We start from the raw sequence: 12,247 nt of genomic DNA, 5'->3' as shown, positions 1-12,247 counted from the left end.
GAGATTATCCCGTCACATGAGAAGCCAGCAGACAAAGAGTCTTCAAGGGCAAAGGCAGTGAAGTTAAAGGAAGAAAACTTTCTTGCTGATGATGGTCTGCAACCTGAAAGTACAAAGGCTCCTGTAAAGAAATTAGAAAATAAATCTGTGTCTATGGAGAACATCCTTGAGAAAAACGTGGAGGGTGATCGCTTAGAGAGTGAAGATCAGTTCTTAGCTCAGCGTATTCAAAAATGGCAACAAGATGTGCAGGTTGATCAGGCAGAGTCTGTTGTGCCCCGAAAGTCAGAGCAAAAAGGCTCTTATTCTCATGAATCTTTTGGCAAAGTTCAGAAAGAATCAGCAGCAGCAACTTTAAAAGCTCAGAGGGAATCCTCATTTACAAAGACTTCAAGATCGTCATTTAAAGAAATACGTTCAAGTGAATGCTCAGGTGAGAGTGAGTTACATTTATCGCGAGAAAGAATAAATGAGTTAAAAAGTGAGAGCGATCATGTGAGTGAAAAAGAGGCACTAACTCAACGTATAATGAAATGGCAACAAGATGTTTTGACTGAGCAAGAACAGGCTGTTAAACTTGATCCTAATTGGGGCAGTGTTACTGAGAGTGCTTTAGAAAGCACTCTTGGTAACACCACATATAAAGATGTTGAATTGGAAAAGATGAAAAGGGTGTCACCACAGAGAACAGCAAAGGAGAGGTTCTTTAGTGATGTTTCTTCTCAGTCCTATGTAACCGATAGGCCTAAAACACATAAGCAAATTATTTCTGAGGCTGATAGTGAGAAGTTAAGGACTGAAAGTGACTATTTTGTCAGTGAGGAGGAGGCTCTAGCAAAACGGATTAAAAAATGGCAACAAGATGTTCCAATTGAGCAAGAAGAAAGTGTTGAATTAGAATCTAATTGGGCCATTGCAGAGCATGTGCAGTCTTCTGTTGTAACACCTGAGACAACGTTGATGTCCACAGCTTCACCAACAGGAAAAGTTATTTTGTATACAAAGCCTGAAGAGTTTATGCCTGATAAAATAAGTAGAGATGTGACTGGAGGTATCGAAAGACAATATTTGGGTTATGTGGATGTAGTTCCACGGCACCATGGTGATGTAAAAGATGTGACAATGTCTAGACAGAAACCTGATGTAATAGAGCAACAGAAAACCCTCTCAAAACAAGAAATCCCTAGCATTGCTCCCATTGCAGGGAAAGTGTCTATGGGTATAGTAAAACCAGGAGCACCTGTCTTTGTGACGGCATTAAAGCCAGAGGTTGAGGTAAAGAGAGGTGAGATGACTGAAATAAGTTGCCAATTCCAGGGAGATCCCCAGCCATCAGTTTCATGGCTTAAAGATGGACATCTTATAATGAGAGACCCTGATTTTGATGTTCGTACCAAAGCAAATTCATCAACACTGACCATTTATTATCCAACCATTGACCATCAAGGTGTGCTTACTTGTAATATTGCAAACAAACATGGAAAAGCAAGTTCATGTTGCATATTTAAAGTAGCTGAAGATGTTCCGTCAAAGACAGAGATCGTCCCTCCTCAAAAAGTTAAAGTATCAGATGAATCAGTATTCACAGAAGAAGAAATGATAGAGCAAGAACTTGAGTCCCTAATGAAACCTGAGATAGACAGCAAATACATGTTGCAGGTACCTCAGCCAGTCATCCACATACCACAAACTTCATCCACATCTATCCACTCCTCACCAGTTGAGATCAGAATAACTGCTCCAACTCCAGTGCTAGAAATGGTTGATGTAGCTAAAGACACATTTAAGCCCGTTGAGCGAACCTCAGAATCTCCGGTTGATGATGGCACCTCTCAAACAGTGAAGCACAAGTTCACATTTTCTTTTGATGATGGTCGCGAGGCTCCCCAAGTTGTTAGAGAACTAGATAACATTAGTGCTTCAGAAGGACAGACTGCTATGCTTGAGTGCATCATAATTGGTGAACCAACGCCTGAAGCTACCTGGTTCCATGATGATGTTTGCATTGATCTTAATACCAGTAAATATAGATTTGAGGTACAAGACAAAAGTTACAGACTTTTCATTGACAATTTCACAGGTCTTGATGCTGGAATATATAGATGCATTGCATCTAACAAACTTGGGCTGGTTGAAAGTGTTGCTGATGTGTCTTTTGATTCTGCAACTCTGGACTCTGGATTTTCATCCATTGGCATGACAGAAGTGGATAACCAAACAAGATCTCTTGGCTTATCTTTAGAAATCACCAATGTTAGAACAAAAACTTTAAGTTCTTCCACACCATCCCAAGATATTACTCTTACTAGTGAGGACGTTCTTGATTATGACTCAGTGAAACCTACCGAATTTCAGGATATTAGCAAAACTGATGAATCCCTTTACCCACAGCCAGATGCTCCCAAACTCATTAAGCGCATTAAGAAACCAGCTTCAGACATGCCCGCAATAACAGGCTGTGGTTTGCTGTCGTCTGGGGCAGAGGTTAAAGTATCAAAATTAAAACAAGCATTTGAAACCCCAACATCTTTTGTAGATGAGCCTGTTGAGCCAACAGCACAATCAAAGGATGAGTCCTCTTTTCCTGTTGAAGATATTCCAGAGTTTGCTCTTGAACCTGAGCAATATGAAAAAGAACAAATAACTTCAATTCTCTCCAGTGAGGACAGGATAAAATATCCTATTTTGAGTGCAGCTAAGACATTCCCCTTAAGAGCTCCAACAGAGGCAGTTTTGGACAACAAAGAAAAAACTTTAGAAGAAAAGTCAGAAGTGACAATGTATTCTATAGAATCAGAGTTATTTGACTCGCAGCATTTTGTATCCTTGGCCAATGTTACTGAGGTCCAGCAATCGCCTACTTTATTCAGACCCCAGCCTAGATTACCAGATAAAATGAACCCAAATGACAGTTCTGTGAGCTTTAAAACAGTTTCGGATAGCACAGTTAAGCAAAGAATTATAGCAGAGGAAGCATGCATCAGGCAAAGTGAAATTGATAACTCTGCTCAAGAAGCTGTCATGTTAGAAACCAAGGCACAGTCTGCTGAAATAACTGAACCCATAAAAATGAGTACTATTGGTATTCGAAGAGCAGAAATTGAGGACGTGCCACAGGATAACGTCAGTCCATTTGATATAAAACGTGATGGGATGGAAACAGATATAACAAAACTTCTTAGTGTAAAACCGAAAATTGAGGTTGGAAAAGTATTGCAATCTGACTCAGCAGATTACCCTTTGTCAGAGTACCCACCACAGAGACAGCAGCTACAACAAAAAAAATCTGCTAGGCTAGGGGCAGTTGGTGTTCCCAAACTTGAGGAAGAAGAAGTAACATTTAGTGCTGTTTATGACTACTATAACCAACCAACTGATTGGGGAAGGCCTTTGTCACCAGAGTCAGAAATGTCTATTGAAGTAGGTAGCACATTCAGTGAGGAGATGGCAGAAATAGAACGGTTCTACACACCAGCTTCCTCCACAGAAATTTCTCAAATTCAGAAGTCACCAGAATCTTTCCATACCCCCTCAGAGACTCCAGGGGGTGTCATGACACCTCCTGAATATCCGTTTTCCCCTGTGGAACATAAGAGACCCTCAACTAGCTCTAGTGAAGGTTTTTATTCCCCGGCTAAGTTTCTCAGTTCTCCAGATGATGAAGGTATTGAAACAACTCCCCCTGTGTTTACTATCGATGAGGGTATGATTCTTCCAGAGGGACGTGGGTCACTAAGTTTGGGAACACTTCAGGAAAAGGTTCAGGGAATCCCTCCAGCTTTCCTTAAGCCACTTACAAAAAGAAGAGTTTTTGAGGGTGATTCCTTACTGTTCTGTGCTGAAGTATTTGGACTACCCACTCCGGAGGTGAAATGGTTTAGAAACAAAACTGAGCTTGAAGCAGATGAGAGGACTAGTATTGAAAGAGATGGTGACAACATTGCCCTCGAAATTAGGAATATCACAAAAGCTGACCAAGGGGAATATATCTGTGAGGCTCTTAATTATGTTGGTGAGGCAAAAAGTGTTGCTTTGGTTGTTGTTATATCTCAGGAAGCAAGGCAAATGCTACCCCCTCCTGCTGTTACCCACCAGCATGTCATTGAGTTTGATGTTGAAGAGGATGAGGATCCGTCAAGGTCTCCCTCTCCTCAAGAAATCTTGTTGGAGGTTGAGTTAGATGAGAATGAGGTGAAAGAGTTTGAAAAACAGGTAAAGATTGTTACCATTCCAGAGTATACAGCTGATAACAAAAGTATGATCATATCCCTTGATGTTCTTCCAAGCATATTTGAGGAAGGGACTGTGGATTTCATAACTCAAGAAAGTGATGATTTAAAAATAGCTTTTGAAGTTACAGAAATGCCGCCACGTTTTATAAACCCTATTTATGACATTGAAACTCTTGAAAACACAAATGTAATGTTTGAATGTTCTTTAATGGGTATTCCCTCGCCAATAGTGTCATGGTACAAAAGCAATATGAAGATTCCTATGGATAAGAAAAAGTACATCTGTAGCTCAGATGGTGATAATCATTTTCTGAAGATTCTCAAAGCCAACACACATGACAGTGGCATATATACATGCAGAGCTATTAATGTTGTTGGTGAAACACTTTGCAGGGCGTCGCTTATGGTTATGAATCCACAGTCATTCTCAGGCAAGACAAGGGGAAGAGAACTAACTGCAGTTTCTCTTGGCAGTGCAAAAGTTCAGCCTCAGAAGTTTGACTTGGTGGTTGGAAATTCATCATTTGATGGAGAACAGACATCAGAGATAGAGCTTGAATTTGAGTTCCAACAGGAATCTGATGAGTCTCAGAAAGCTGTCAGACTGGTTGCTGTTACCGATAACGAGACCAGTGAGCAAGGAGAGAAATATGTTAGTATTAATTTTGATGTCTTTGCGGAACCCTCAAAAGATGAGAAAATAGAATTCAAAGGCAAATCAACAAGCACTTGTAGTTTTGAGTTTCAGGTCACTGAAATTCCCCCAAAATGTATAATCCCACTACAAAATGTCACTGCAGCTGTAGGCACACCTGTGATTCTTCAGTGCTTAGTGAGTGGCAAACCAAATCCCACAGCAGAGTGGTACAAAGATGGTGCTCCGGTAAAAAATACTAGATATATTATCCAGGAGAAAGCATCAGGGCATTTCAATTTGCTAATAACAAATGTAACTCAGAGTGATGCTGGTGAATTCAAATGTATTATCCAAAACAAAGCTGGTTACACTGAAACAACTTCATTGTTAAAGGTGTTTTAATTTGACTAAGTGTAGTTTATGAAACAATGTCAGGCAGATTTGTTGTTTTGTTTACTTTGAATAGATTTTATGTAGTACACAGTTTTTTTTATGTGTTACAGTTGTAAATTATTGTGAAATTATGTATAGAAACTTTTGTTCAATCTGCATTCAGAATTATTATTCAGTGGTATATATTTTAATTATTGATCCATAATTTATTGAAAAGACCTAAAATTCTCCTCAATTTCTCTTCAGTAACTTACATTTGGTGTTCCGCTCTGGGGGACAGTTTTCGTTTTTTTTCCTCTTTTTTTTTTTTTTCTTCTTCTCTCTTTTGGATGGTGTACTTGGACTTTGCTTTTGGTGGTGAATTGACTCATAATTTATAATGAAATACGGTACCTTTGATTATGTCTGCCAACAGTTTAGGTGAGATTTTCAAGCACAGTTTTGAAAGATCTAATTAATTTTCTTGATAATGCATGTCCAGTGTAATAATTTCAAATTTTGACAGTTTTTTTTTTTTTTTTTTTAATTCAAATTGCATGAATATTATTTTCCCCCTTTGTGATTTTTCTTTAATGTTAACAGCGTGATTGGAAAAACCATTTAAATACTTAGTTTTAATTACATTTGGAGAGACTTTCTTAGTTCAAGTTCATCATTTACAGTATAAATAAGACTGCATAGAGTTGGATAATAATTTAACATTTTTGTTGTATAGTTCGATCATGTTTTTCTAAAAGTAGTGGTAAGTGAGTTAAAGATTTAATAGGTTGTAAATAAAAAGGTTAAAATAAAAATAGGTTAGATTAAAAATTATACAGTGATGATTTTATTATTTGCTTATGTGTTCTAATTTCTATGCCTTTCCATATCTATAATTGTCTTTATTTTGGGATACAAATGTAGGTCAGCTAGTCAAACCTGTGTGGATAGAGATAAAGAAATTTAAATGACTGTGCCATCATTTTATTAGAATCACTAATGCATTCTGCCCATTTATTGTAATTCTATGTACATGAAAAGTAAATAAAATTATGATGAAACTGTTTACTGTTATTCTGTATTTTTTTAATGTCTTAAGGACATTATTATGTCCGCTTCTTTTCTAATACTGACTGACATCCATCTTTATCTAAACTTGTAATTTATGAGAATATTTTGGTGAATCTTTAATCCCATTATTTTCATACAGAATTTTCTAGTTTGACTGTGAAGACCGAAGAAGAGGAAGAAACCTACAGCACATCACTACATTTACCTGAGAAATCAAAAACACTTGAACTCAAGCCAGAGCAAAAACGTTTTTCTAGTTCATTGGAAAGAAAAAAGGAGAAACCTGTATTTGAGTCTAAGCTTACACCCATGGAAGTTACTGTTGGAGAGTCAGTTAGGTTTACTGTCACAGTATCTGGTTTTCCAAAGCCAAAAGTTCAGTGGTTCTATAATGGAAAAGTTGTCACTTCTTCGGCTGTTTATAAGTTTATAGAGGAGAGAGATGAGTACTCTTTAATAATAACACAAGTAAAGAAAGAGTATGAGGGAGAGTACTCTTGTACCGCCAGTAATAGATTTGGCCAAACCACCTGCAAAACAGTATTAAAGGTACAAGTGAGTCAATTATCAGCAGCAGAAAAGTGGGTGGAACAAATGTTCAAAATACCAGGGCAACCACCATGCTTTACTATACAAATTCAACCTGTGCAGTGTGCGGAGGGCAGCGAGGTGAAATTTCAGTATAGAGTTACTGGTACTCCCCTCCCTGATGTTCAGTGGTTTAAGGGTAGTTCTCAGATTAAGTCAAGCCAGATCTGTTCTGTTGTAAGTAACCCAGATGGCTCTGGCTTCCTTATCATGAATAACATCAAACAGAAAGACAGTGGACTATACACATGCAAGGCTGTCAATCCTTTTGGGGAGGCAAGCTGCAGTGCTGAGTTGATAGTATTCCACAAAAAAGTCTCTGTATTTCATAAACAGCAATTAGTTCAAGAGCAAAAAAGTTACAAGGTGTCCATGAAAGAGGAATCCACTGAATCACGTTTGTACAGTGTTAGCTTACCTGGACAGGCAGGTGCTAGTTTGCAGGGAGACCAGCAGGTAATTTACACCATTGGCACTGAAGATAGGCAAATGGTAGCGAGCGAGCAGGTTGATACTCTGCATGACTTGGATGTTTCCATTGCAACTGTGCACAAGGAGCAGGTGACTCATCAGGCTGCTGTGTTGGAATCTTATGAAGTGCAGGAGAGAGTAAAATCTGCTTCAGTCCAGCCAGAACCAATGGTAGCAACCCCTTTGAAGCAACTCCAGATGGCTACTATGACCTCAGCAGTTCAAGAACGCCAAGGCTTCACAGAACAGCACTTTGAACGAATCACAAGTCCAGAAGTTACAGAGCTGGAAATTGCAAAAGAGCACCCCTCACAAGTAATGTCTGCCATAACTGAGAGTATAACTCCACTGACGATTGTCAAAGCTGAGCCATTATCAACCAGAGAAACAGAACAGATCAAAGCATCTCCTGAGCCCAAGTATCCACTATCAAGTCACCAAGTTGAGACAAAACTCCCAATTGTTAAAGAACATTCACAGGTTATACCTCATACTCAGCAGGAAAAGGGCTACCAGGTTAAAGAGGGAGTTAAAATTCTGTACAGTGCAGTTTCAACAGAGAAACAACAGATCACAGAAGGTCACTCAAAAGAACTGTCAACTCAAGAATCTACTTTTCAGACATCAGTGAAGAAAGAACCACCGAAACCAGCTGTCCTTTCAGTTAGTGAGACTGCCCAAACCTTATCAAAAGAACAGAGGTTATCGATTCACAGACCAGTTGAGGAGACGGCATCTCTAGTCAAAGACAATGTATTTAAATCTGCTCTTGTTGCTGAGGAAAAGCATCAGCTCCAAGCTGATCAGTCAAGTCTGATACCAGGTTTAGAAAGTGCCATTTCAGTGCAGTCCCAGAGAGAAGAAGAACAAGTTCTGCATTTACAGGTCATCACAGATCAGGATATTCTTCCATCTGAAGGCAGGTTCAGCAGTGAGAAACCAATCCAAGAGAAGGCAGATACTCAAAAAAGTCCTATTCTTAAGCATACAGTGTCAGTGGATTTACAGCAGACAGTGACATGTGAGGAGTCCTCTCAGTTTTCAGCACAAAAAACAGAACTTTTCATTCATCCTGGCAAGGAAGCTCCTGCTCCTTTGCATCTTCAGTCAATTCATTTAGAAAATACGTTGACAAAAGAAGGGATAATCTCAATGGAAAAGCCAGATGAACAGATTGCAGTACAGAGACAGGAAAAAGCTCGTCATCATGCTGCAAGCACAGAAGAGAAAAGAGAGCATACCGCAGATTATTGTAAAGATCTTGATGTGTCTGTTACAGGCATGCAGTCTGAAATCAGAAAAGAACCCAAACCTGAAAGTATTCTTCAAGTCTTTTCAGAGCCAGTGCCGTTACCGAAAGAAACTCCTTTTGTAAGTGATGTTAAAGAGCAGCGTGCCCTAATTCAGAAAGAAGATCACTGGAATATTGTGCAGGTGCCATCTGTGTCAGAGAGTCAGGATATAGAGGAGGGACACACAGAGAATATAGGAACAATTGAGAAATTTGTGTCTGAAAGCAAAGTTGAACCCAAAATCCCATCTGAATTAATTTATGTAGAAGAAAAGGCTATCTCAACAGAGAGTAGTATTGCTCTTGTGGCCACCGAACAAGACTCTGCTGTTCAAATTCAGGAAGGACAGTCAGTTAGACAGTCAGTATTAATGGAAGAAAAGAGGGTAATCAAAGCTGAGCTATCCGAGGATATTACAAAATCTGAAACAACCACAGCAGTTATCAGTGAGCAGAAGATGGGTACTATTTTAGTGTCAGAGGCAAGAGAGAGCCAAACTCTACCTAAAGAGCTTACTTTTGTTATTTCACCCCCAAAACCACATTCATTGGACATTAAGCACCAGTTAAAAAGTACTCTTGCAACTGCTGTTGCTCTTGACCAGCCTTTGATCCTGGCAGATGTAGTGGAGAGTTTAGGAGCTGTAGAAATTCATGAGGTAAAAGAAAGAATAGAACCCAAATATGTCATGTTCACTTACCTTATTACAAGTGCAAGTGCCCCACTTGAAATTACAATTGCTTTTGAAGGAGAGTATCCCCAGACTGCTGATCTCAGAAGTGAACTTCAAGCTGCTTTCTACTCTGTTGTCTATCGAGAGCAACAGGTTCTGACCTCAGAGCAGCCAGGCACAATGCAAATCAACAGGCCCCAAAGATTACAGGTTACCAAGGCTTCTTCAAAAGAAATGCTTTCACCTGTGGTGGAGATGGTAAGAATGACAGAAAATGTAGAGCCTTTCACATCACTAAATATTCAATCTGCAACTGTGAAAACTGAAGCCAAAGCCTCTTTTCAGTCTGTAACGGCTAAAGAGCAAGCTTTTGTGCAACAGTCAGCTATTCGTGTGGCAAGTGAATCAAAAATTGAGATTCAACAGTCTATCCAAGTTGAGCAACAAGAAACCAGATCTGTGACAGTAAAAAGGCATGAGAGGGATGTAGGGGCTGCAGGTATGACAACTGAACTTGTTTTGGGGCCTGTTCCAATTGAACGGTCCACTGAAGTCGTCTTTCAGAGAGAGGAAAGGGAGGAATATATAACTGAAGCATTTATGAAATTAGAGAAAGAAGAAGTTAGAGAGGGTTACCCAATTTTTAAAAGCTCTTTGGAGGATATTGTAATAGAGGAACATTCAGAGGCAAAATTTTCATTGACTATTAGACATGTAAAGAAAGTGAATTGGCTTTTTAATGGAAAAACTATTAAGTCTGGCAAAGAGTTCAAGTGCTCCAAAGACCATGACACTTACACACTAGTAATCAGCAAGGTTATGAAGGATCATCAAGGAGAATATACCTGTGAGGCTGTTGGAGATGCTGGCAAGACCTCAACATCCTCCCACCTCACTGTGCTCTTAAGAGGTTGGAATTATGGGATTATTTTGCCATCCCATCCCACATGACTAACTCTTGCCATTCATAGCTAAAATAGACACGCTTCATCAGACATGTGAAGATACCTTCGTAATGCCTTCCGCTCTGATACTCTTCACAATGCTGTGATTTTGCCACCATTTTCACATCACTGAAATGTTAGCATGTCTTCACTTCTTCACATCAACTCTTAACTCGCTGGATCTTTCAGTGTCATTCCAACGTTCATCTCCTTCACTCTTTTAGTATTTTCCACCTTTTGTTGTATTCACCTCTGGAAATTGGTCTTAAAATACTCCATTGTTTTTCATTGTTTCATCAGTCGTTGAGCACCTCATTCTTGATCTTTTTTGCATGCATGCATAGATGTCAAGTCTTTTTCACTCTTCATTCAATTTGTTTGTTTTCCTCCCTCATAGCGAGATCACCATTACTCTTCACAGTTTTCCTGGAATGCTTTTTCCACTCCTCCATTACACTAACCACAGAAATTGGCACTTTTTGAAAATACCATATCTATAAGGAATATAGATGGTTAGGATGTATTTAAATGGTTACATTAAACCTATTGAACTTCATAAATGTTTTTGTAGAATATTTCAGATGTTTGAAAGTGCCAGTCAGTGGTTTCTGCTTTTCATGCTCACACTTATTATTTATTATTGTCAGCAGACATGTTAAATATAATGTAGTAATTTGCTTTTTATCTGTGTGCACAATTCAGTGCCACCTGTTTTTAGGCGGAAAATTCAAAATCTGGAGGTCAATGTTGGCAGTCCTGCAAAGTTTGAATGCGAGATTGAGGAGGCTCCCGCAGTGACCTTCAAGTGGTTCAAGTCTGGTTCTGAGCTCAGACATAGTGACAAATGCAGAATTATCAGCCGTCATCACACCTCATCCCTGGAGATCTTTAGCCCATCGACCGCAGACAGTGGAGAATTTACCTGCAAAGCTTCAAATCGCCATGGAAGTGACAGCTGTTCTGCTAATCTAAATGTGACAGGTAAGAAAAATACAGCTTTCTTATTGTCCATTGGTTGTCTTGAAATATTTAACTCTGGAGCTGACATGCTTTGTGTTTGATACTTTGTTGGAAAAGTTATTGATATCTTCTTATTGATATCTTCTTTTTGTAGAGATTTTCCCACCAGAGTTTGTTTCAAAGCCCGATTCGATGACTTTATTTGTGGGCAAGCAAGCAAAATTTCAGTGTGTTATTTCTGGTTCTGACCCAATGAATGTTGTCTGGCATAAAGACAATATTGTCATTTCACTTGATGATCACTGCAAAGCGTCCTCTGACAAGAACAAGTATTTTCTTGAAATCTTGAATCTACAACAAAGTGATCAGGGAACATACCTTTGCAAAGCTTCAAACAGTGTTGGTACAGCTACTTGCTGCACTGAACTGAAGGTTATAGACAAACCCAGCTTTGTGAAGAGCTTTGAGTCAACCACTATTGCTGTGGGAAATCTACTACGTCTTGAGTGTCAGGTAGATGAAGACATTGGTGTTTCCATCGTCTGGATGAGAGATGGCAAGAAACTCCATACTACAATGGACTGTAAACTAGCTTTTGAGGAAAAAATAGCCTGTCTTGAGATTCAAAAGGCCAAACTCAAAGATACAGGTACATATACCTGTACTGCTGCCAATGATGCAGGAAGCAGCAGTTGCTCTTCTAGTGTGACAGTGCAAGGTAAGACTTTCAGATTAATGCCCATGTTAAATGCAGTATTTGAAACAAATCTGCATGACTGGGTATTAATTTCTTTCAGTGTGAGCAGATAACTGTATTTGCATTGCTTAGACAGAGGTGACAAAGCTTAAGCATCAGTTGATGCTGCTCTTCTTTGTCATATTAAGTAATACAGCTTATTTTCACAGCGCTTCTTCACATGTCTCTTATATTTACCTGTTGAAGTTGTCTTTTCTTAATTTGTCTTTTTCTTTCAAACAAATCAAAAATCTTTTCCTCCCATTGCATT

The 12,247-nt window shown here is 39.1% G+C and overlaps 1 protein-coding gene across 31 annotated transcripts in view; it reads left to right on the top strand.

The window, feature by feature from the left end:
* Positions 1 to 12,247, top strand: part of ttn.2 (titin, tandem duplicate 2) — a 163,720-nt gene that overhangs the window by 26,425 nt on the left and 125,048 nt on the right. For 28 of the 31 annotated variants that reach the window (XM_048194420.1, XM_048194404.1, XM_048194401.1 and 25 more), the window contains 2 exons: positions 10,983 to 11,261; positions 11,395 to 11,958. In XM_048194420.1, coding sequence (XP_048050377.1) covers positions 10,983 to 11,261; positions 11,395 to 11,958 — 843 coding nt within the window. Of the gene's footprint in view, positions 1 to 6,451; positions 10,247 to 10,982; positions 11,262 to 11,394; positions 11,959 to 12,247 lie in introns of all 31 variants that reach the window. The other 3 variants (XM_048194418.1, XM_048194417.1, XM_048194419.1) reach the window with 2 other exon arrangements.

This window comes from Megalobrama amblycephala, linkage group LG6, assembly GCF_018812025.1.
Source record: "Megalobrama amblycephala isolate DHTTF-2021 linkage group LG6, ASM1881202v1, whole genome shotgun sequence".
Taxonomy (NCBI): Eukaryota; Metazoa; Chordata; class Actinopteri; order Cypriniformes; family Xenocyprididae; genus Megalobrama; species Megalobrama amblycephala.
This window is presented reverse-complemented; position numbering and strand designations above follow the sequence as displayed.